Consider the following 24,750-nt stretch of genomic DNA (forward strand, 5'->3'; position numbering starts at 1 on the left):
AAACTTCCTGATAGACAACCCTGCGTATTTAGGACTCAATAGGTACAGTGAATTACCACCAGCAGATGGTTCCTCAAATTATCACCGACTCTTCAAACTTCAGATTGGGCCTCAAACATCTTGGATTCTGTACCTCTCCACTCTTCTTCCAGATTCTGAGACATTCCTTTACAAATTAAATACAAAATGTACCTCCATCTGAAAAGAGACGTTGGACCACTCAGCAACAGTCCAGTCCTTGTTCTCCTTAACCCAGGTAAGATGCTTCTAAACTTGTCCCTGCTTCATGAATGGCTCAACACAAGGAACATGGTGGATGGAGTCCAGTGACACAGGTATCCCTGTTGCTGCTGCACCTTTTTCCACCACAGTTTTTCATCCCTCTCAGCTCCCCATTAACATGTGTGGATACAGCGCTCTGATATCAGCTTCACTTTTTAAGTTAAATTACCGAAACAAAGTAACTTTTTTGGTCATCTGAAAACCTTTTGTGATGAACTTGTGCAAGGGCAGTTGATCAGCTCTGTGACGGCTGTGGCTCTGTCTCTTCTGTAGATCAATCTAGACCTCAACACACCTAAAAGCAATAAGCAATTGATGCACATAATCTGGAAGTTCAACAACAGGGAAGGTGGGCTAAGTTTTCTGCTTTAGTGCTTAAAGATAACTGCAGCATTCAGGATCTCATTCAAATAAGTCAGAAAAAAAGTTGATCTCCTGTGATTTACTTACCTTGTTCCTGTAGTTGAGAACCTTTGTAGCTGTCAACAACATTTTCAGCAGACTCGTAGATATTTACCTCCCTCTCCTCCCATTCTGTTCTGTCCACTTGCTCTTTTTTGGCATATCTCACCTTCTGGGTTGAATCTACTTTGGAGTAAATATCTAAGGACATCCTGATACAGCCAAATATTGGACTTGATTTTTCTGTTTCTAGATTTTGTGAAGTACAAGTCTAGACTTCTTTGCCATGCAGCATCAAAAGCTGGTTTTCAGAACTGCTTTCACTGCTGTTGTGTTTGACCATTCTTTCCTTCTGGTTTCAGAAGAAAGATTTAGGGAAGTGGCAAGCCTTAAAGAGACACACACGGTTAAGCCGTCAGCCTAACTGCATGAGAAACTCATACCATAAATTTATGATTATCTTTAGCGGTTTTTTAAACAATGCACATATCAACATATCAGAACTTCCTAACCTTAATAGACCTTTTTTGAAAATAGATTTTTTAATATATATTTCATCTTTTCTGTGTATTGATCTATGATTGAGATAACCACAAACACATGTGCTACAGATTAGCATTTTTCAACAGGAAATGCTACTTTGCAAGTTCAATTTTGATTCTAATCTAGAAACTGAAAGTATTTTCCTCTCTCCTCTCATCAGTGAAAATAAAGCGGTGACAATTAGACCATCTTGTCATTTTCATCATACCATCCAAACAAATGACTTATTAATAGCCTTGTTTACTTAGAACTCAGATTAACTTAATGTATGTGAGCCTTTTTAGAAGACTTTGTAGTTTTGTAATTTGCTTTTTAATTCTGCCTAAGTTCTACCATTATTTATTATTCACAGGCCTATTAGAAAAGGCTAACTGATCTCATGAGTCTGAAAATGACAAAGTCACAGGAATTGTTTAGCTACTTAATGTTTTAATGGAGTTTAAACGAAGATATGTCAAATTAGAAAATGTTTTACTATAATAAAGCATTTGCCTAACTGCAGCAAATGCTTAGAGGAGGAGGTCCTGGGTCCTCTAGGTTTTTGGGGCCTCCAAATTTTTATATTAATAGTTTTTGTTTTCCTTTTCTATTTAAATAAATAGATATTTTGTAAATCCATTACTTCATTACTTTATGTTACCAATGAAAACTATAAGCCCATATTACCATGATTAGGATTCATTCCATATGTAATAAAACAAGACTGTTACTGTTACTATTCAGCTGATAAACAGTTAAGGACACAATAATAATTCTCTGCTCATTCTTATTAGATTTGTAGTCTTAAAGGACAGATTTTAGGAGCACCACTGTAATAGCTACTCTTGGAGACTCCATGCTGTTTGTTCACATAAACATGCATCATGAAAGGTCATTAATCAATGCAAATTATAACAAATTCCCTAAACATTAAACCACCCCCAGAAAATCTCACTTAATAACCAAAATTGCAACTATTCACCCACATACAGTCTAAATCGCTCTGCACTGACCAGCTTTTTAGTCAACAAGGAGGGAATACTTTTAGTGTCGTACCCCATAGATGCACAGCTGCACACCTGGGTAAGTCCTGACAACAGCATTAGCTTTCTTCTCATCTCTCCTTGTCAGATGTTCTCACAATATTCTGAGCTACTGCTGCTGTAATTTTCCTTACTATTTACTTTCTTCACAGGAGGCCATTATACTGTCATGTTGAACTCTGGGCTGAGTTCACCTCAATACTCTGCCTCCTCTAGTCAACCTTTAGGCGATTTATTGACTATTTCCATATGTGTCATATTTCTGTCCTTTTTTCAAAACAGGTGGAAAAAATGTTCAAATGTTATTTCGTGACCAAAGATACACAAAACATTTGAACATTTCATACACCACCAAAGCCCGACCCAGTATAGCATTTGTATTTGCTTGGATGAGATCAGAGGAAAAGACTCAAAAACAGGAACAGCATGAAAAGACTTCAGAGGTCAGTCAAAAAGGTACTCATGCGAGGCTTTGGTTTTTCTTTACCACGTATGTTGAGCATCAGGTGAAGACAGGTTATCTCACAGCAATTATTTAGCACACCAACAATTGTATAATAACTTTAAATATGTTATATCTCAGATTCCTTAAAGTAGACGCCCTTTGGTGTAACAACTGAAATATTCACCTTTAGTCGTCTCTCAATGAACGTCTGGGAAGTTCTTTCAAGACTCTTTGGAAAACCATTTCAGGTGACCACCTCATGAAGCTCTTGGAAAGAATACCAAGAGAGCAAAGCAGTCATCAAAGCAAAGGGGGGCTATTTTGTAAAAATCTAAAAATGTTTAGTTATTTTATGCTTTTTGTTTATCACATAATTCCAAGTGTGTTCATTTACAGGTTTGTTGTCTGTGGTGAGAATCCACAATTTAAATAATCATGAAAATAGAAAGGCGTCCTAAAACGTTTGACCGTTAGTGTAAAGCACATCACTTTTTCGGACTGTGAGCCCGCCTTGCTAATGATGATCCCTCCCACATTGACATGGTATTCAATGGTCATGGAAACAAACCAAACCATGTAGAGTAGAACTGGCCTGAGACGAACAGCGCTGGGTTGGTACTAATGGAAAAGGGGCATTAGAGCCATCTGTGGTATTTTTTTCTGTGTCTGTTAGTCATTTTCTGTCTGTTGTTCTGTTCAGGCTCTCTCCCAGTTTCACTGCATTTCAGTAATTAGTCACAGCAGGTTCTCTGGACATTTATTTGCTTCCACGTAGTTTAGAAGCCAGCCAGTTTCGTTACCTCCTGACCAGAAATGTTCTCCTCTTATTTCTTCTTTATAGGTACCTTATTGAGCAGAGATTATTAAGAAGGAGGTGAATATGCAAAAACCTCTTTCTTGCTATCATCAGACCATAATTAGCCGAGTGGTTTTCAAACATTTGCAACTTGTTACTTCTAGAAGTGGGTCATTTACAAGAAGTAATTAATGGTAAGGACTTGATAATTACTAATAAAGTCTTAATATGCACTAATATACAAAACAATAGCGAGCTGGGTAATGGTTGATTTGTGTTCCTTAAAATAAGGTTTTACTACATGGCCTACTTAAAGGTTTAAAAGAGTTTCTGATTGTTTCCCATATACACACAGGTCGTGTGTATAAGACTGTCTTCTTTTGTGTGCATCTGTGAAACTCTAGCCTCATCTTCTGATCCCATAGTAGGGCATGCACGTGTTTCCCACGCCATCAAAGCATACTTCTGGATCTCTGGCAAGTTTTTTTGTTCTACAGTCATAGTTATGTTGTATCGTACGCTTTCATGAAGGTTGTGGAGGAATAATGATTTAAAAGCATGGTCCTCCTCTATGCCGAGAGCGTTACCTCCTTGGAAGTAAGCGGCTGTCAGACGCCAGTAATATTTCCTTGGTGCTTTGTTTTTTCTTTGCTGGATGGCGAAAGCACCAAGAGTTGCAGAAGCCTGGTCCGTGTACACAAAATATTCTTCCCTTAAAGCTTCACAGAAGGTTGAATAACGGTCTCGCACTCTAGAGGGCAGCCTCTCCATGAAAACATGGACGCTTCTGGTTGTCATCTTCCAAATGAGCTTCAACTATTCCCATGTTGATGGGCAGTACAGCTCTAAGAGACAGCATTCAACTTCCCTAAGATAATCATCAATGTTTGATTCTGCATTATTAGGGTCAAAACGCTCTATGTCTTGGGCAAGAGACTCAAGTTGGTGTGTGCGCAATCCACTCTCAGGGATTGGTGGTGGCCCATCTGAAGGTTCACTCCTGCTACATCCACGGTGTGTCAGGTCATTACTCTTCACCCTTGGTGGAAGCACCACAGGTGCCCATTGTACCATTACACAGCAGCAGCCTGGGATGTTTTATCCATATATCAGCCAAACTGCACAATGACAAATCTAGACAACACACAACAAATAAAGCTGTTCAGCTATGAATGACTGCTTAAACTAATTAGCAGTAACACAAACAGACAAAACTGTTCAGCTATGAACAACCGCTAAAACCAATTAACAGCAACACAAAACAAACAAAAAAATTGAAAAATTGTTATTTTTTGAAAAAAAAAATTTTAAAGTGGGATAACCGAACTAAAACATTTAAACGCTATTCTTAGCTTCAAATGAATGTTAGTGATGCATACCAGGTGTCATTTACTTTCTAGCAGGAACTACCAAATTAGACAACTAAAGTTAGTTATACGTGTCTGGTCAAAACATGCTTCACACACAAGAAAAACCCAGCAAAAATGCGTACATTTCAGAGCAGAAGTGACAATGAATGATCAATACCTTGATTTTAGCTCAAGTTTTGTCCTTTGATCATCAGTGATGGGATTATATGTCTGTGTTAATGGAAACTAATCAAATTAGTTAATTTCTGTGGTTGCAACTGTAATTCTCACGAGTGACCACAAGATGGCGGTGAACGCCTGTTTGCAGCCGAGAAAATCCTGTTGCAGCTGCAATTCACTCAATGACCACCAGACGGTGGTGGTGCTTCCTCCCTGACTGGGAGAGTGTTACAGCTGTAGTTACACCAACGGACACCAGAGGGAGATAGGATGCCTCCTACCCTGGCAAGAATTTGGTTGCTATGATACCAAGCTGAATGGGCTAGAGCTAGCAGGGACTGCTTTGACCAGCTGGAAAATGTAGTTGAATTTCACACCATAAACTACACCAATGTTCCACCTTGCGCCCAAAAATCATCTTAGAAAGATTATTATTACTATTAGGAGTATATAATTACTCCTCTGCAGTAGAACTGAGCAAGTATTAGTCAAGATACATCCTCTAGCTTACAAGCACTTTTGCAAAACCGGTGAGGTCACAACAGTTCATAAGTTTCCAGATATCACAATTTTGTTACTTTGTGCACTAATGATGTCTGTCATTTCAAGGCCCGTCTTACGGAGCACCAATAATGTAGGGATTATAATTATTGATTTATGAGTAGTTATCAAAAATTGTAATAAAAAAATCATAATTTAGAAAAATAATTTTCTTAACCCAAAGTCATTGCTTACAAATAGAAGTCAGAGATGTCCTCTGGTGTTGTGATTATGGGCTCAAAGCACTTAATAATAACAATTAGTTAATTATCATTAATAATTGATAATTAATTGACACTAAATGTCACTGTTTAATAAGCTGCTTCATCAATCGGAGGGGGAATTTTGACCTTATTTTGATTAAATCACTCTTGCACAAAATAAACACAAACGCTTCTCTTTATACATATATGAAAATGTATTTATTGGTAATAAAACTCTGAGGCGGGAACTCAGTGGAAAAACTCCGATAATAAAACTGGGACCAAGGAGTAGAGAGGCCATGAGGCCCAGACCGCAGCTGCTTTGAATGAAAAACTTTAAAAGTCCAACTTTTAACTCCTGGCTGATTTGGGATCAGCCGGACAAAGACACTATCACCTTGCTGATTGCATCTGCGCTCCACGATCAAGCTACACTTGCACAGCAAATCAAACACTCACCATAAAACACTTTAATCAGTATTGCATGCAACAAGTTGATACCTTGCATTAACTACTGATGATTCTAAATCACCTTAAACTATGCCCCACCCAGTCCAGATCTCTAAATACACCTATCCAATTAAATATAAAAAAAAGGAACAAAATTACTTTGACGTTTATTTCTTTTCTTCACCGGTTGAGGATGGGTAGGTCTGATAAAAAATATATTATATGACCTTGTGACCTTATTGTATCAGACAGAATTCCAGCTTTCAAGCTCTTCCGATAATGACAGATTTAAGCACCTTATGAATATTACCATTTTTATTCCCAACTGGTGATCAGCTGAATTTCCAGTGTTTTAACAAGTAATATATCAAGATGTTAAAAGTAAATATTTTACTTACTAATAGTGTGAAATGTTAAAATATGGTCAAAAATGTAAAGTAGTAGTACTTGAGAGCTCATCTGACATAATAATTCAATGTAAGAAACGTTCCACTGTCCCCAAGTGCTAACAGAGCAGTTTATTATTAGACAGTTTGGGCAGAAAACAAGCTGGTTCAACAGTTTAAAGTTAGACATAAGAATTTGAGAGGTGCTCCTTCTACAAACTCAACAAGGTATAAAAATGCATTTTTAGAGGAGGGGCAGAGATATCCTTAGTAAACTTAGATTATGTAGCAGTCTCATTAGAATAGATCCTGGGACTATTAAAGCTCATTAAATACTGTGAGCGTTCTTCTGTCTGAAGACATTTAAAGTGATTCCAAACATGAAATTTTAGTTAAACGTATGTTATTTCTTTTCTTTAATCCGCTAAATTCACCTCAGAGCTTTTATTCAAACAGTAAATCCAGTCACTGATTGCTGCTAACTGGTGTCCTGCTGGTGGAAAACGGTAAATAAAACAGTGATAAATCTATTTAGAAATGTCCAATGGAAAAACACAGAGCATGTTAGCAGGTGTTAAATAAATGAAACATCCAGCTCTGGGTCTATTAACTATAAAAGCAAACAAAATTACAAGTTCGCCACATGTTATAATGTAAAAATATATCTGGAGGCATCTATAGCTGTCAGTTTAACTGAGCTCTCTCTGGTGAAAATTGTTTTATTACATCTTTATATATACATTCCCTGGATCCTGATTAGAACAGACTAAGAATCCGACTTCTGAGGCATTATATTTTATCTTACAGTATATGGTCAGGCTGATGATTGTAGCTAATATCAGTATGTACAGCAGTCTTCTGCTCAGTGTTGCACATCTAACAGACGCTTTGTTGGCTGCAGATTGACTTTCATGTATGTCCTCTTTATCTCATCTACTTTACTTACCTCCTTCTACCTGAGAATCATCCATCATGTCATTCATGTAGTTGTAGATATAAACCTTCTTCTTCTCCCACTCTGCTGTGTCTCACTCTTTGGAATAAATCTGTAGTTGACTTAATATCTAATGACATCCTGGCAATATGAAACATCTGAAGAGACGCTCATCTTAACTCTCTTCACTCAGTAAACAGGTTTCACTCTGAAAAACTAAACTTGATATAAAGCAGTGGTGTTAGTGCCAGTTTTTCCTGCCCAGCCTTCATTCTGCTTTCAGCAAAAATCTTTGAGGAAGAAGAAGCATTTAAAGAGACAGGCCTCCCTAAAGTCTTTTTTTTATTGCATATGAACACTGTAAATAAGTAAAATAGAAAATACTTATTTGTGATTTTAAATGAAGTTAAGTTAGTCTTGGAAATAACTTAGGCAATAATCAGTACACCTTTAGACAACCATTCACAATGCAAGATCAGATAAAAAAATTATTTTAATAAAAAACTATAAAACTACCTACTAATTTGCTCATTAACATAAAATTATTTTCTTGCAAAAAATAAGAGACTCTTGGTGATGGAAGTTTATTTTTCTTTTAACCAATGGCGTTTGTAGGAAGGGTAGCTTAGTATACCCTTTATGACAAGTCCCTAACAACTAAACCATAAATAAATGTGTTTTTAAAACAGGAAATTACACATTAGCTGCTAAATTATTCTCTAATCTACTTGTAAGAATAAACTGGTAACATCTATTTCATGTTTAGATCTCATCAAGACGGTTGGCTTTGTTTACTTTATGTATCAAACATGTTTGGTTAATTAATGCTTTTTTTTAGGTTATCAATAATCATAGAAGAAGCTCACCATGTGATTTATGAAAACATAATGGCCAATCCCAATGTGCTAAAAATTAGTTGCTGATAAATCTGAAGGTCATTATTTACATCCTTATTTATTTGTTAGCCTCATCCACAGATTATGCAACACGGATGAATAAAAAACAGGAAAGCTTAAACAACAACTGTTTTTCATTTCCATTTACAGTACTGTGCAAATGTTTTAGGCAGGTGTGAAGAAATGCTGTAAACAAAGAATACTTTCAAAAATCAAAGTGTTAATTATTGATTTTCATCAATCAACAAAATGCAGTCAATGAACAAAAGAGAAATCTAAATCAAATCAATATTTGGTGTGACCACCCTTTGCCTTCAAAACAGCATCAATTCTTCTAGGTAAACTTGCACACAGTTTTTGAAGGAACTCGGCTGGTAGGTTCTTTCAAACATCTTGGAGAACTAACCACAGATCTTCTGTGGATGTAGGTTTTCTCACATCCTTCTGTCTCTTCATGTAATCCTAGACACACTCCATGATGTTGAGATCAGGGCTCTGTGGGGGCCAAACCATCACTTCCAGTAAGTCTTGCTGAAGATAGTTCTTAATAACTTTGGCTGTATGTTTGGGTTCACTCATCTATCATTTTGTACATTAATAAAACTAAACAATCATCATTTATATTCCTAAAATAATTTTCTGTTTAAAGTATATTTTCACACCTGCCTAAAACCTTTGCACAGTACTGTATAATGTTGGTAGAAGCCCGACGTACTAAATGGTATAAAGGCTAAACTACTGATCCTAAGGACAGTTGTTGTGATTATTGCTTCACCCTCAGCCATAAACTGAACGTATTCAGCTGCTATAGTGATCCTATTCATTGTTATGGACCACTCTCAGACAGCCAGGACTGCTGTTAGCTTCCATTCTGGACTCTTTCTCTAAATTTAACTCTAGATTATTTCATCAATATTTATATTATATTATATTATATTATATTATATTATATTATATTATATTATATTATATTATATTAAACACCTTTAAACAGGTAAAACAGGAAGTAAAACCAGAGGAGTCACACTATATTTCTGAAAATGTGTTATTTTAATTATTAATTTTACTGAATTTATGTCAATATGAAATCAGGTTAAATCACTTTTCTTGTAAAATAGTCAGATAAAGCAGATATGAAACTGATAATAAGTTTAACCCCAAAGAAATATTGTTAAGAGCTAAGAACTATACACAGTCTGTTTGAAACGTCTCCACACAACATATTTAATCAAAGTATCATCAATAGTTTGCTTATATTGTTCCTCTGGATAAACCTCAGAGGGAAACTGAAGCAATGAGTTCTGACTTTTTAAAAAGTAAGTCTATGCTGTGGTTTATTTTGGTCTGGTTTGACTCTTCATTTCTCACAAATCCAGTTCTTGTAATCGGAATAATATGTGTTTTTCCATTTCCCTTCACCATCGCAGTATGTTGCATATGACCAGTAATTGTTAGACTTTGGCCATCCTGTTCCCCAGAACCTGTTGGAGAAATAAAACTTTGTTAAACATGACAGATTTATCGGCATCTTCCAGAATAATTTTCTTGTTTTATGGCTAATTATGATAAATTATTTTGTATGTTCTGGTAGGGCTGGGTGAAAAGCAGATGTATTTTATCTACAGGTTCTTTTTCTGCACATCCTTGTAAACTTGTACCTGTTTTTTTCTGTCCTTAACTTGACTGTTCTTAACTGTTTTTCTTGGAAATGCTTTAACTTGAAAAACCTTAAATGTTTTCAAATATTAAACATTTCAGCTGTTATGATTGGCAGTAAAGGATAATAAAGTGACCTTAATGATTTAAACCATCTTATAAAGCAGTATTTGTTATGGTCTGAGCTATTGTAACTTCCTGTATATATCGTCCTATTTACAACCTAAGCGCTGTGGCTGCCTTCGCTTTCAACATTATTTGGTAATTGTTGCTAAAATTATCTTGACTTTGCTCAGTATACAATATATATTTCTTGTTTTTTTGCAAGATTATTGGTTTATTTAATTTAATTTAGTAATCACTCACATTAGCTCTGTTTTAATTTGGTTTGGTTTAGTTTTGTCTGCTCTTGGTCTTCCTGAATGACTCTACTTGTGTTTTTGTTTCTTTTCCATGATGTTCCTGGTTTGTTCAACCTTCTTACTAATGACTTCATCTCTCCATATGGATGCTCCTCCTTCATCATGAATCCAGATAGTTTACCTCTGTTAGCATTAAATAGTTTTCTTTGGGGATGAAAAAACATCTTTAGAGCAGCAGGACAGTTTGGTGCTAAATTTCCTCTTTGAATTTATCCAAAGCTCTAAATGTCATACTCAGATTATTAGATCTAAATCTGATACATCATAGTTAAAGCAGATGAACAATCAGACTAAATTGAAAATATCATCTAACTGAAATCACATTGTTCTACTTGTGACTTCTTGAATGTTAGTTATAGTTATTGAACAAATTATACAGATTTCATAGATAAGTTGCTGCTTATTAAAAAAAATATTATTCAGTTTGTAACATTTATAGACAGCACAGGTTGGGATTTTAATGTTTATTTTAAATCATTAATTAATGCAACAGATACGATTTTGGAGTGCAGAACAAAACTTAAACATCTCATTTTAAAAATAGACCATGGTAACCATGACAACATGGTGGTGCCATCAACAAATATCAGTTCAAACAAATATTGTTCCTCCTTTTAACAGTTGATTATATTTAAGTAGATTTTTTAGATTAAACTCACGCTTGTGTCAGTGGTGATCCATCCACCCATCTCCAGTCATACGTCCTTGTCTCTTCTATCCACTTTCCTTCAAGACCAATCCAGGAATCTCCATTTCCATTCAGCTTTTTTACAAAATCCTAGTTAAGTGGAGATTTAAAAAGATTTTCATTAAAATGCCACATTTCAGTCGATGTAATTCAATAGTAGGATTGTGTCGTCATACAAAAATTCATCTAAAGCCTATAACAGCAGATCTTGGTCATTTGATAGACACTTTTATTTCAGAATGGCAAAAAAATATGTGGTTTTGTAACTTATTTCAATCAAAATAAAAAGATTTCTTTGAATTTACATCCTTTTCTTTGTAACTCTGTTGTCTCTTTTATTCTGTCTCTGAGAGGTCTTTTAATTAGTCAGGTTTTTATTAACTGCTATTAATTTGGTGGGTGCAGCTTATAAAGTCATTTTCTGTACATACTGCATGACATAATGAAAAAAAGTTGATTATAATGATTATATCACCTGATTATAATGCTTTTTGATGTGAATATGATGACTTGATTGATCAAAAAAGGTATAAAATATGCATCGGAATATTTGACAAGTTTAAGAAAAGTTTAAGAATGGTCTGATCTGTTTATACCAAGTTCTGCAACAAATTGTATAATAAATGAAAAACCCAAAATTTCAGCTACCAAAATATCACAGGTCAGCAGAGCAACATAAAAACAGCTCATCGCTGCTTTGCAAAGAAAAACTGTTTGTGTTTGAAACTTCAGCAATCCTGGAAGATGTTAGTTTAGCTGTTTTAGTTTTAAGAGACAGAAGACTGTATATTAATACCTTTTGTATACAGAACCTTGAATGTTGCTATTTGTATTTAATAACCTCTTTTCCACAAATTATGTGTTTTGACAATAAAAATATTACAAATATAAAAATAGGATGCTAATTGAAGTAGGCCAGTCTTTTAAGTTTAATCTTGTAAAATCACAACTAAAAACCTACAAACTCATTACATTTTTAAGAAATCTTAGTAAGTTTGGAGGATCCTGCAGAGAGGAAATGATCAAATTACAAACCAGAGGCAAATAAGTGAAAAAAGACAGACTGGACTATGGAAGGCATATATGGAGATAGACCAAATAAAATAGCGTTAAAGCAGAAGAACAAGAATAACAACTTATCCAACTATGTTGAGCTGAAATTAAACATTTTCTTTATTATAAAAGACTCTCTGTTTGAACTTGGCCTTATCACCATGGGATTAAACTGAAAATAAGCCTGATCCTAATTATCTTCACTGATCTGACTAAATGTTATCAGCTGAAAGTAATAAATTCTGGTTTATTTGTATTTTAATGACCAAATGTTACCCAAATAAAATGCTTATTAAGAGAAAGCGTTCTTTCTTTCATGACATCTAATATATCATAAACAGTCTGTTGGTTTTACGTTTAACTGAAAATGACACAACTTAAATTTTTGACGTTTTAGTTCCTCATTATTTTAATTTAACAACTCAAATAGTCAAATGTTGTGGCACCAAAGTTAGCATTTTGGATACAATTGGGAAAAAACTTGGACTGTTTATTATGATATCATCATGAACATAATTTGAGTTAATGGGGTTTATGTGTATAAAGCTTTTTATGTAGAACAGATCTCCTTGTCAGATATCAAGAGTGTATAAGTGCAGAGCGCAGCAGATAGTCCAGACTGCTACATATTGTCTGCATGTTTAAAATCACAAACCATCTAGAGCATGTTTTCTGTAAGTTTCTATAGTCTGGATCTCTGCCTTCTGGAATAAAACCATTTTTAATAGAATATTTAGAAAATAGATAACTTATAAAAGTTAGATTTTTACACAGAGATGAAGACTAAAACTCACTCTGATGTCCAAAAGGTTAATAATACAATAACTGAATAATATTAACCTTTTTAAAATACCATTGAAAAGATAAAATGTTTTGTTCATGCTTTATGTGGCTGCAGTGTTAAAACGCATTTTAATATATATGATTTTATGTAGCCTCCTTTCTTTGTGCCTTATTAATGTTATTCATCCATAAATATTGATAATGTTTTATTAGGAATTTTAATGTAGTTGTTCAAACGACCCATTCAGAAAAACAGCTCACAGAATATCAGCAGGTCAGACCCAAACATGGTAAATTTATATCAAAGATCACAAAGATATTAACAAACAGACCCACCTGTTCAGCTTGACTGTTTATGATCACCAGATCAGCTCCTTGTTCCTGACAGTGTTTCCTGCTTTCAGACCAACTTTTGGTCTCCTTGTATTTAAAGTAACAGCTGCTTCCAAATCTCGTCCATTCATCAGGACACCACTTTCCTTTATAGAAGATCAGAGTTTTAGAAAACATGTAATGTTGTTTTGCATTAGTTTACATTCGTTAAAAAATATTTCAACAACATAGACGTTTCGTTCTTTAGATAATTCCCAACTAATCCTGTCTTTTTTGTAGTGTTTTATATTCCTAAGAACAAGACAAATTTGATTGTTAAAAATGTAAACCACAATTCTGGGTGATTTTAATTTGTAGTTTTATTTTTATGTCTTACCTTCAACCTTTTCTTTTAGTCTGTTTACTTCCTCTGTTAACTGGTTGTGATTTTTGCTGAGTATGTTATAGCTGTCCTGTAGCTGATTGTTGTTGGCTGCCATTTATGATAAATACCATCAGTTGGTGTAAGGGAAGGAAAAATATTAAAATCACTGAATGTTTTATTATGTGGTTATTTATGAAATGAGTCTTACCTGAAAGTATCTGGTGTTGATGGTCGTAGCTGTTGTTCACTTTCTGTATTTCCAAAGTGACTATTGGATCAATGGCACAGAATCCTTATGTTAAATCAACAGAAATAAATTATGAATATTACCATGAATATTACCAATCTTGTTCCCAGCTGATGATTAAGGTGAATTTCCAGTGTTTTAATAAGTCATTGATCAAGAAAAAAAAGTAACAAGTAAAAGTAAATATCTTACTAACTAATAGTGTCAAATGTTAAAATATGGTCAAAGGGAGATATAAAAATGTAAAGCAGTTTAACTTTAGTAAAATCAGGGAGTGTCTGTTATAACAATTCATTGAAATAAACTTTTCACTGTCACTAAGTTTTTATTCAGGAAGAAGGATTGCTGCAAGTCGGTGACTCGATGCAATCAGCTGAGTTTCCATAGATAGAAACATTTTTAATAATTAGAATATTAGACTGAAATTCACTACATGGATTTATTACTAGAATTAAATTAGAATGTATGTAAAACACTGTGAATGTATATTTCTGCATTCTCCACTAAAGCTGATAAAATGCACCGCAGACAACAGCATATATTAAAGATTCACACTCTAGTAGTTTAAATACAAATGACTTTCTGCCCCAATGTGATTTCAAACAGTTTGTTTAACATTATCTTTACATTTGTGCAATACAGACTTAGAGAAAAGTTGATCCTGTGCAGCTTAACTTTATATCAGTTGTTAAATATTTGTATCATGTTGATTTATTTATACTGCTTCTCTGTGAGCATTGCAGACATGATATTTAATTTAACTCTTAACACTGCTTATTATTTTTAGCTTCTAAAAAAAGAAGAAAAACTAGCTATAATGCAAATTCTAGAGGTGCAACAAATCTTTCTGTTTCTATTCGCTGGACATGTTCTTCTCTTTCACTAAAGCTGATGAAATGCTCTGCAGAAAACAGCATATATTAAAGATTCACACATTAGTAGTTTAAATACAAAATGCCTTCTGCTCCAATGTGATTTCAATCTGTTTGTTTAACATTATCTTTAAATTTGTGCAGTACAGACTTAGACAAAAGAAGAAAAACTTCTTCATTAGCAGAATTTTTAACAAGAGCCAATAAATATTAATGTAAGCTGACTGAAAATGCAATATATTCTCACCTAAACCTGAGCCTTATAACTAGAAGATCTGCCTCCTATTCTACTGTTAGAAACTAGGAACCACCAGTAAACCTGCAGTCTGAGAACAAAGTGCTCAGTTAGGAACATATGGAACAATCATATCTCTTGTGTATGATGGAGTTTCATTATTAAGGGCTTTATATATGAGAAGGAAAAAGTTCAGGAACAATCTCAGCATCCTCCTCCTCCTGCCTACAGCCAAACAGACCTCCCACCCCCGTTTGCACCCACAGCTTTCCAGTCACCTTCCACCTCAGCCCTGGTCCCTTCTGCTTCTACATGTTTGTCTTCAACCAAATCAGGAGATGCTGGTGTTCTTTGCCTCCCCCTCATGCCTGTCTGTCTCTAGAAGTCAGGTGAACAAACAGCTGGAGAGACTGAACCAGAACAAGGTAGCAGGTCCAGATGGTATAAGCTCCAGAGACCTGAAGGCCTGTGCAGAGAAGCTCAGTGGGTTTCAGCAGCACCTCTTCAACCTTAGCCTGGCCTCAGAAGAAGGTTCCAGTGTTTTGGAAGACCTCCTGTCTTGTACCGGTACCAAAGAAAACTCACTCATCAGTCCTCAGTGACTATAGACTTGTTGCCCTGACATCCCACATCATGAAGGTCCTAGAGAGACTCTTGTTAGCTCTCCTGAGTGAGTAAACAAGCAACTATAAGGACCTCCTTCAGTTTGCTCATCACCATGGAGTATGACTTGAAGATACAGTCATACACCTTTCTTCAACAAACCCGCTGTCATCTGGACAAAGCCAGCAGCACAGTGAAGATCATGTTCTTTGATTTCTTCAGTGCATTTAACACAATTCAACCTGATGTGGTTTGTCAGATACTCCAGAACACTCAGGTGGAGGCCTGATCTCCTGGATCAAAGACTACCTGACCAACAGACCACAGCCTGTGAGACTGAAGGGTCGTGTGTCTAACCAGGTAGTCAGCAGAGAACTGTACTCTCACCATTCGTTTTCACTCTGTACACCTCAGACTTCCAGTACAAAACAGACTCCTGTCATCTGCAGAAATACTCGGATGATTCTGCAGTCGTGGGGTGGATCAGAGATGGACAAGAAGCTTAGTAAAGAGAGCTGGTGGAACGCTTAGTGACATGGTGTGGAAACAATCATCTCATCTTTAACAAGAATAAAACAAAGGAGATGATAGCTGATCTCAAGAGAAACAGGAAAATCCAAACACTATTTTCATAATGAAAGAAGCAGTAGAGGTGGTGGGTAAGTATAAATACCCCGGTGTTCACCTGACAACAGACTGCAGTGGAGACACAACAGTAAAGCTGTCTACAAGAAGGAACAGAGCAGACTGTAGTTCTTGAGGTAGCTTAGGTCTTTCATTGTTTGCAGCAAGATGCTGCATATCTTCTATAAGTCTGTTGTTAGGAGGGAAATCTCTTCTTCCATCATCTGTTGAGGTAAAAGCATCAGAGCCATGGACTTCACAAAGCTCAATAAGCTAATAAAGAAAACTATATCACTATTGGGGACTAGACCAGAACTATCTATTCTCTTAGATGCAGGAAGTCAGTGTAAGGACTTTAGAACTGGGGTGATGTGCTCTACAGTTCAACTGCGATGTTACAATACAGTTGGATGTTGTTTTGATATATTCATTAAAGTTTATATATTAAGAAAGAAATATGTTAAACTGAAAATTTCTTTGATGTTATTATTAAAAATGTATTAACTCATGAACAAACACCCAAGTACTGAAAACTGCCATCCTTGAGTACTGATACCGATTCCCAGGTACCTGGCATTAGTACCGTATCAGTTCAAATGTGAAAGGTACCCATCCCTACTGCGGAGTTACCGTGATGGACTGGAGCGGAGTGGAGACGGACTCTATGTAAATTGAGGAGAACAAGCTTTACAAAACTAAACTAAAACAATAATTTAACTCGTGTTTTTCCATCATTTAGCCATTCTGTGGTGTTTTTGACTTCTTCATACTTATTTATATAGTTTATTGATTAAGGCTGCTGAATAATGTCACAGTTTACTATTGGACAGTTTTGGCAGAAATCAGGCTGGTTTAACAATTCAAGGTTAGACATAAGAGTTTCAGAGATGCTCCTTAAACAAACTCAACAAGATATGAAAATAAATGTTTAGAGGAGGGGAAGATATCTACTTAGTAAAACCTACAGCATTTAACATTCTAATTACTATAATTGTTTTTATAATTCAACTGCCTGTTAATTTTAAAGAAGTTCATAAATTTCTGTAAACCCTCTTCTGTCTTAAAATATTTAAAGTGATGCCAAACATAGAATTTCAGTTGAATGTGTGTTATTTCTCTCTCTGGTAAAAAGTTTATTATTACATCTTTATATATACATTCCTCTGGATCACGATTAGAAAACACTGAGAATCTGAGTTTTGAGGCATTATATTTTATCTTACAGTATATGGTCAGGCTGATGATCCCAGCTAATATCAGTATGTACAGCAGTCTTCTGCTCAGTGTTGCACATCTAACAGACGCTTTGTTGGCTGCAGATTGACTTTCAGTCTGTTTAACTATAGAAGCAAAGTTAAGAGAGAATAATTTACTTTAGTTCAACACATAAATTCATAATATTTAAAATAAATATATGTCGTCTTTATCTCATCTACTTTACTTACCTCCTTCTACCTGAGAATCATCCATCATGTCATTTATGTAGTTGTAGATATAAACCTTCTTCTTCTCCCACTCTGCTGTGTCTCCCTGCTTTGTTATGCTGTATCTCACTCTTTGAAAGAAATCTGTTGTGGACTTAATATCTAAGGACATCCTGGATATATAAAACAGCTGAAGAGAAGCTCAACTTAACTGTCTCCACTCAGTAAACTGATTTTACTCTGAAGACTAAACTTAATATATAGAAGTGATGTTGGTGCCAGTTTTCTTGCCCAGCCTTCGTTCTGCTTTCAGCAAAAAAACTTAAAGGAAGTAGAGAGACTGAACCGGAACGCCAGTCCTTAAAGAAACAGGCGTCTCTAAAGTCTTTTTTTTTTATTGCATATTTAGTCTTTTATTTCATTACATATAAACACTGTAAATAAGTAAAATAGAAATGTGTTATATTAAATACTAATGCGACATAACAAAAGTACCTACTTAGTCACACATTAACATAAAGTAGTTTCTTGCAAAAGTAAAACAGCTTGTTTGTGATGGAAATATTTTCTTTTGAAACTCAAGGCCCTAACAAGTACACCACACATTAACATGTCTATTTAAAAAAAGGACTTCACACATTAGCTGCTAAACTGTTCTCTAATGCCTTGTAAGAATAAACTGGTAACTTCTCTTTAATGTTTAGATCTCATCAAGACATTTGGGCTTTGTTTATTTTATGTATCAAACATGTTTGGTTAATTAATGCTTTTTTAGGTTATCAATAATCATAGAAGAAGCTCACCGTGTGATTTATGAAAACATAATGGCCAATCCCAATGTAATAACAATTAGTTGCTGATAAACCTGAAGGTCATTATTTACATCCTTATTTATTTGTTAGCCTCACCCACAGATTATGCAACACGGATGAATAAAAAACAGGAAAACTTAAACAAAAAGTTTCTTTCATTTCCATTTACAGTACTGTGCAAAAGTTTTAGGCAGTTATGAAAAATGCTGTAAACTAAAGAAACCTTTTAATAATTAAAAAAAAAAACCTTTTCATTAGCAGACTATTTTACAAGAGCCCATAAATCTAAATGTAAGCTGACTAAAAATAAAATATACTCACATCTAAACCATGAAGCTTGAGCTAGTTCTTGTTTTTTTAAGTTGTTATATATGGAGATACAAGCTGGGCTTTATATACAAATGCAACAAGTGTGGTTAAAAAAGCTGTTAACGTTAATGTCCGATTACTTTTGTGAGTCTCAGAATATGTTGCACTGTCAGAAAAATTCAGTTTTCAGAGGAAGGATGTCACTAGATTGCAGAAAACTGCACTAGTGTCTCCACAGCCTCTGCTACCACTTAAATGTGGCTGTATCGCAATACATTTAAAAAACCTTATTTTAGTGAGAACAATCATGACACTACTCTGTGATTAGTACCCACCATAAAGGTTTTTAACCTCTGCTTTTCGGGCTATTCTATCACAATGCCATTGCCACAGATATAACACCTGCCTGAATATGTTTCCAAAATAATCTGCAAAATTTCTCTATTGGTTTCTGTACGTCCACTATCCACTTGTCTCTTTCAGAGGAAGAGAAAATAGGTAGCAGTGATATTTAGCAGGAAGCACAGTGGATACTAATGTCTGTGTGGAAGTGGGCAAATGACACAAGTTTGATTGTTTCATCAGCTTTGTTGGATCCTTCTTGCACAACCAAAGCACTAACTGATCATGTGCAGATACAAGGGATTACTGTGCTGCCTGTTCAATGCTTACTGCATTCTTGAAGATCCTGCAGAGACCACGGATGTTCTGGCAGATTTTTGTTGTTATAGTTCAGTCTTAATCCAGTGCGGAGGAGGCCTAGAATTGCTTATATTGTGGAAATTCTGTATCGCTTTTTTTTTTTTATCTCTGAAAACATTTAAACCAATTTGATCTAAAACAACTGAATAAAAAAATTTAGAAATTCAGAATTTTTATGTAAGCCTGTAAATTGTCTCAAAGCTTTTTAATGGTTTTACAGATGTAAAATGGTTAGTTTTACAGTCTGTGTGATGAATAATGTTAGTATGTTCTGGCTGGATAACTTTATGTTCATTTGTTGTTGATGCAAAATTTTAGCTGCAAGCCAGCTTCAGTTCAGCCTAAGATACCTTGCTGACAGCTGTAGTCTCATGTTGACTGATTAATTATAAAGCAAGTAGCATTTGACCATATTTTGACCAAAATTCATTCTGTATTGATGTGTTGCATTTTTCTCTTACAATATACGGTCAGGGCGATGCTTGTAGCTATCATCCAAATCCACAGCAACATTATGCACAGTTTTGTACTTCTGGCAGGACTTTTCTTGGCTGCAGGTGGCACCTGTTGGCCTGCAGAAGAAAAGATTAGAGAGAAAAACAATCTTGAAATTGATCACGGTGTAAACAAAGATCAGGTTCTCACATTAATATATCAGGCTTAAATAACACCTTGAAATAAGTTTTTATTTCTGTTCATTTTAAAATTATAGTTTGTCCCGATGGAAAATAAAATCAGTATCTCCGTGAAGCTTTTCAGTGGAAGTAGATGGAAGCATGAAGTGCTGGAAAACTTCCTGATAGACAACCCTGCGTATTTAGGACTCAATAGGTACAGTGAATTACCACCAGCAGATGGTTCCTCAAATTATCACCGACTCTTCAAACTTCAGATTGGACCTCAAACATCTTGGATTCTGTACCTCTCCACTCTTCTTCCAGATTCTGAGACATTCCTTTACAAATTAAATACAAAATGTACCTCCATCTGAAAAGAGACGTTGGACCACTCAGCAACAGTCCAGTCCTTGTTCTCCTTAACCCAGGTAAGATGCTTCTAAACTTGTCCCTGCTTCATGAATGGCTCAACACATTGAACATGGTGGATGGAGTCCATGTCCTGGATATGTCTGTAGGTGCTGGCTCTTGAACCATTGAGTCCAGCCGCAGTCCAGTGACACAGGTATCCCTGTTGCTGCTGCACCTTTTTCCACCACAGTTTTTCATCCCTCTCAGCTCCCCATTAACATGTGTGGATACAGCGCTCTGATATCAGCTTCACTTTTTAAGTTAAATTACCGAAACAAAGTAACTTTTTTGATCATCTGAAAACCTTTTGTGATGAACTTGTGCAAGGGCAGTTGATCAGCTCTGTGACGGCTGTGGCTCTGTCTCTTCTGTAGATCAATCTAGACCTCAACACACCTAAAAGCAATAAGCAATTGATGCACATAATCTGGAAGTTCAACAACAGGGAAGGTGGGCTAAGTTTTCTGCTTTAGTGCTTAAAGATAACTGCAGCATTCAGGATCTCATTCAAATAAGTCAGAAAAAAAGTTGATCTCCTGTGATTTACTTACCTTGTTCCTGTAGTTGAGAACCTTTGTAGCTGTCAGCAACATTTTCAGCAGACTCGTAGATATTTACCTCCCTCTCCTCCCATTCTGTTCTGTCCACTTGCTCTTTTTTGGCATATCTCACCTTCCGGGTTGAATCTACTTTGGAGTAAATATCTAAGGACATCCTGATACAGCCAAATATTGGACTTGATTTTTCTGTTTCTAGATTTTGTGAAGTACAAGTCTAGACTTCTTTGCCATGCAGCATCAAAAGCTGGTTTTCAGAACTGCTTTCACTGCTGTTGTGTTTGACCATTCTTTCCTTCTGGTTTCAGAAGAAAGATTTAAGGAAGTGGCAAGCCTTAAAGAGACACACACGGTTAAGCCGTCAGCCTAACCGCATGAGAAACTCATACCATAAATTTATGATTATCTTTAGCAGTTTTTTAAACAATGCACATATCAACATATCAGAACTTCCTAACCTTAATAGACCTTTTTTGAAAATAGATTTTTTAATATATATTTCATCTTTTCTGTGTATTGATCTATGATTGAGATAACCACAAACACATGTGCTACAGATTAGCATTTTTCAACAGGAAATGGTACTTTGCAAGTTTTATGTTTAGGTATTTTCCTCTCACCTCTCATCAGTGAAAATAAAACGTTGACAAATAAACCATCTTGTCATTTTTATCATACCATCCAAATAAATGACTTATTAATAGCCTTGTTTACTTAGAACTCAGATTAACTTAATGTATGTGAGCCTTTTTAGAAGACTTTGTAGTTTTGTAATTTGCTTTTTAATTCTGCCTAAGTTCTACCTTTATTTATTTATTCACAGGCCTATTAGAAAAGGCTAACTGATCTCATGAGTCTGAAAACAAATTAAACAAATGACAAAGTCACAGAAATTGTTTGGCTTGTTAAACATAAAATATGTCAAATTAAAAACATTTTCACTATAATAAAGCATTTGCCTAACTGCAGCAAATGCTTAGAGGAGGAGGTCCTGGGTCCTCTAGGTTTTTGGGGCCTCCAAATTTTATATTAATAGTTTTTGTTTTCCTTTTCTATTTAAATAAATAGATATTTTGTAAATCCATTACTTCATTACTTTATGTTACCAATGAAAACTATAAGCCCATATTACCATGATTAGGATTCATTCCATATGTAATAAAACAAGACTGTTACTGTTACTATTCAGCTGATAAACAGTTAAGGACACAATAATAATTCTCTGCTCATTCTTATTAGATTTGTAGTCTTAAAGGACAGATTTTAGGAGCACCACTGTAATAGCTACTCTTGGAGACTCCATGCTGTTTGTTCACATAAACATGCATCATGAAAGGTCATTAATCAATGCAAATTATAACAAATTCCCTAAACATTAAACCACCCCCAGAAAATCTCACTTAATAACCAAAATTACAACTATTCACCCACATACCGTCTAAATCGCTCTGCACTGACCAGCTTTTTAGTCAACAAGGAGGGAATACTTTTAGTGTCGTACCCCATAGATGCACAGCTGCACACCTGGGTAAGTCCTGACAACAGCATTAGCTTTCTTCTCATCTCTCCTTGTCAGATGTTCTCACAATATTCTGAGCTACTGCTGCTGTAATTTTCCTTACTATTTACTTTCTTCACAGGAGGCCATTATACTGTCATGTTGAACTCTGGGCTGAGTTCACCTCAATACTCTGCCTCCTCTAGTCAACCTTTAGGCGAGTTATTGACTATTTCCATATGTGTCATATTTCTGTCCTTTTTTCATAACAGGTGTAAAAATTGTTCAAATGTTATATCGTGACCAAAGATACACAAAACATTTGAACATTTCATACACCACCAAAGTCCGACCCAGTATAGCATTTGTATTTGCTTGGATGAGGACATTTCTAAAAAAAAGAAAAAGATGAAGAGTTAATAATAAACGTTTTAGGAAGTACAAATAGAAGATATTGTGTTTCCTCCCCACCACACTTCATGTTGGTGGCTGGTTGCTCTGCCCACTGATTTATTGGTGGTTTTCGATTTCTGAAACTGGGTGCTTCGGTGTGTGCTAGCTCACTCCCAGTTGCTGCTTGCCCGGGGCCTGGCTCCCCCTGGCTTTGTTGGGCCTCTGCTTGGGGATGATGGGCGGGGTCTTGGCTCTCTGGGTCCATTGCTGGATCTGCTCCAAGTGTAGACAGCTGCCAGCGGGCCCTTTTGGCTCATCACTGTTCCCTGAGGCTTCTGCACTGTGCACTGTGGCTGCTGAGTGGTTCCCCTGGGGGCTCTCCTCTGATCTCCTTTGGAGGGTTTGCTCTGGGGGTCTTTGGGTGTCTGTGGCTCAGATCACAGGTCTTTCTTGAGTCATAGGGGGCAGGTCTGTGGCTCCTCAGACCAGCTATTGCATATTTTATGGAGAGAACTTAGATACACAAGTCAAAGCATACGTAAGATAAAAGCTAACTAATATCATCAATCGTTGTATGCCGGCCTTGTTTTCATATATGACCAGTATAGCAAGCTATTAGGTACTGTTACCTCACATGTCCTCCTACTTATTCAAATTACTTCGTCTTGCTGTCCACAGCCTTCTGGCCCTTTTTTTAATCTGATCTGTCAAACGCTACAAAGAAAGCTACAAGAGCAGAGATTATTAAGAAGGAGGTGAATATGGAAAAACCTCTTTCTTGCTATGATCAGACCATAATTAGCAAAGTGGTTTTCAAAAGCTCGCAACTTGTTACCTGTAAAAGCGGGTCATTTACAAGAAGAATTTATGGAAAGGACTTGTTAATAACTAGTCAGTCAGTCAGTCATTTTCTACCATCTATTTTATTCCATAGTGGGTCACGGGGGAGCTGGTGCCTATCTCCAGCAGTCTATGGCCAGGAGGCGGGGTACACCCTGGACACCAGACCATGCACACACTCATACACCTAAGGGCAATTGAGATAGACCAATTAACCTAACAGGCATGTCTTTGGACTGTGGGAGGAAGCCCAAGTACCCGGTGAGAACCCACGCATGCACGGGGAGAATATGCAAACTCCATGCAGAAAGACCCCCGGCCGGGAATCAAACCCAGGACCTTCTTGCTGCAAGGCAACAGTGCCACCCACTGTGCCACCGTGATAATAACTAATGAAGTTTTAACATGCCACTAACATGCCTAACAATAGCCAGCTGGTTAATGTTGGATTTGTGATCCTTAAAATAAAGTTTTACTAAATGCCCTACCTAAACTTTTAAAGGGGTTTCTTTGTTTCATTGAAGGTTGTGTGTATATGGGAACAGGTGTTGATTTTCTGCATGACTAGTAGGTATTTATAGATGATTACTTTTATATACACACTTTATTAGTCTAAAGAAAAGCTTTGTGAAAGGCTTTGAAATGTCAGTATTGGAGCTTGGTTTCTATATGGTATATTTTCACATTTAGCATTTTTCCACAGTTAATATGTTTGTTATTGTTTCAAACAGTCAGTCAGTCAGTCATTTTCTACCGCTTATTCCATAGTGGGTCGCGGGGGAGCTGGTGCCTATCTCCAGCAGTCTATGGTTAATTGGTCACTCTAAATTGCCCTTAGGTGTATGAATGAGTGTGTGTGTTTCAAACATTTTGTGGTTA

The 24,750-nt window shown here is 36.0% G+C and overlaps 3 protein-coding genes across 15 annotated transcripts in view; 1 reads left to right on the plus strand and 2 right to left on the minus strand.

Annotated features, from left to right (window-relative positions):
* Positions 1-18,677, minus strand: part of LOC124879177 (CD209 antigen-like protein E) — a 69,964-nt gene extending 51,287 nt beyond the window's left edge. Inside the window, exon 1 of one of the 8 annotated variants that reach the window (XM_047383597.1) lies at positions 17,895-18,677. In XM_047383597.1, the coding sequence (XP_047239553.1) occupies positions 17,895-17,904 (10 nt within the window). In that variant the 5' untranslated portion in view covers positions 17,905-18,677. Of the gene's footprint in view, positions 1-732; positions 1,225-17,894 lie in introns of those variants that run through there. The other 7 variants (XM_047383604.1, XM_047383598.1, XM_047383600.1 and 4 more) reach the window with 7 other exon arrangements.
* The window catches only part of LOC124879176 (collagen alpha-1(XIV) chain-like), a 262,372-nt gene that overhangs the window by 209,071 nt on the left and 28,551 nt on the right, over positions 1-24,750 (plus strand). The window lies entirely within an intron of this gene.
* On the minus strand, positions 9,456-21,449 carry LOC124879178 (CD209 antigen-like protein A). Its single transcript, XM_047383607.1, has 7 exons — positions 21,135-21,449; positions 20,017-20,127; positions 13,936-13,995; positions 13,740-13,838; positions 13,367-13,509; positions 11,166-11,284; positions 9,456-9,909 (listed from the first exon to the last, which is right to left on the minus strand). The coding sequence occupies exons 1-7, from the start codon at positions 21,295-21,297 to the stop codon at positions 9,786-9,788; spliced, it is 819 nt and encodes a 272-aa protein (XP_047239563.1). The 5' UTR covers positions 21,298-21,449; the 3' UTR covers positions 9,456-9,785.

Source organism: Girardinichthys multiradiatus, chromosome 13 (genome assembly GCF_021462225.1).
Source record: "Girardinichthys multiradiatus isolate DD_20200921_A chromosome 13, DD_fGirMul_XY1, whole genome shotgun sequence".
In the NCBI taxonomy this organism is placed as follows: domain Eukaryota; kingdom Metazoa; phylum Chordata; class Actinopteri; order Cyprinodontiformes; family Goodeidae; genus Girardinichthys; species Girardinichthys multiradiatus.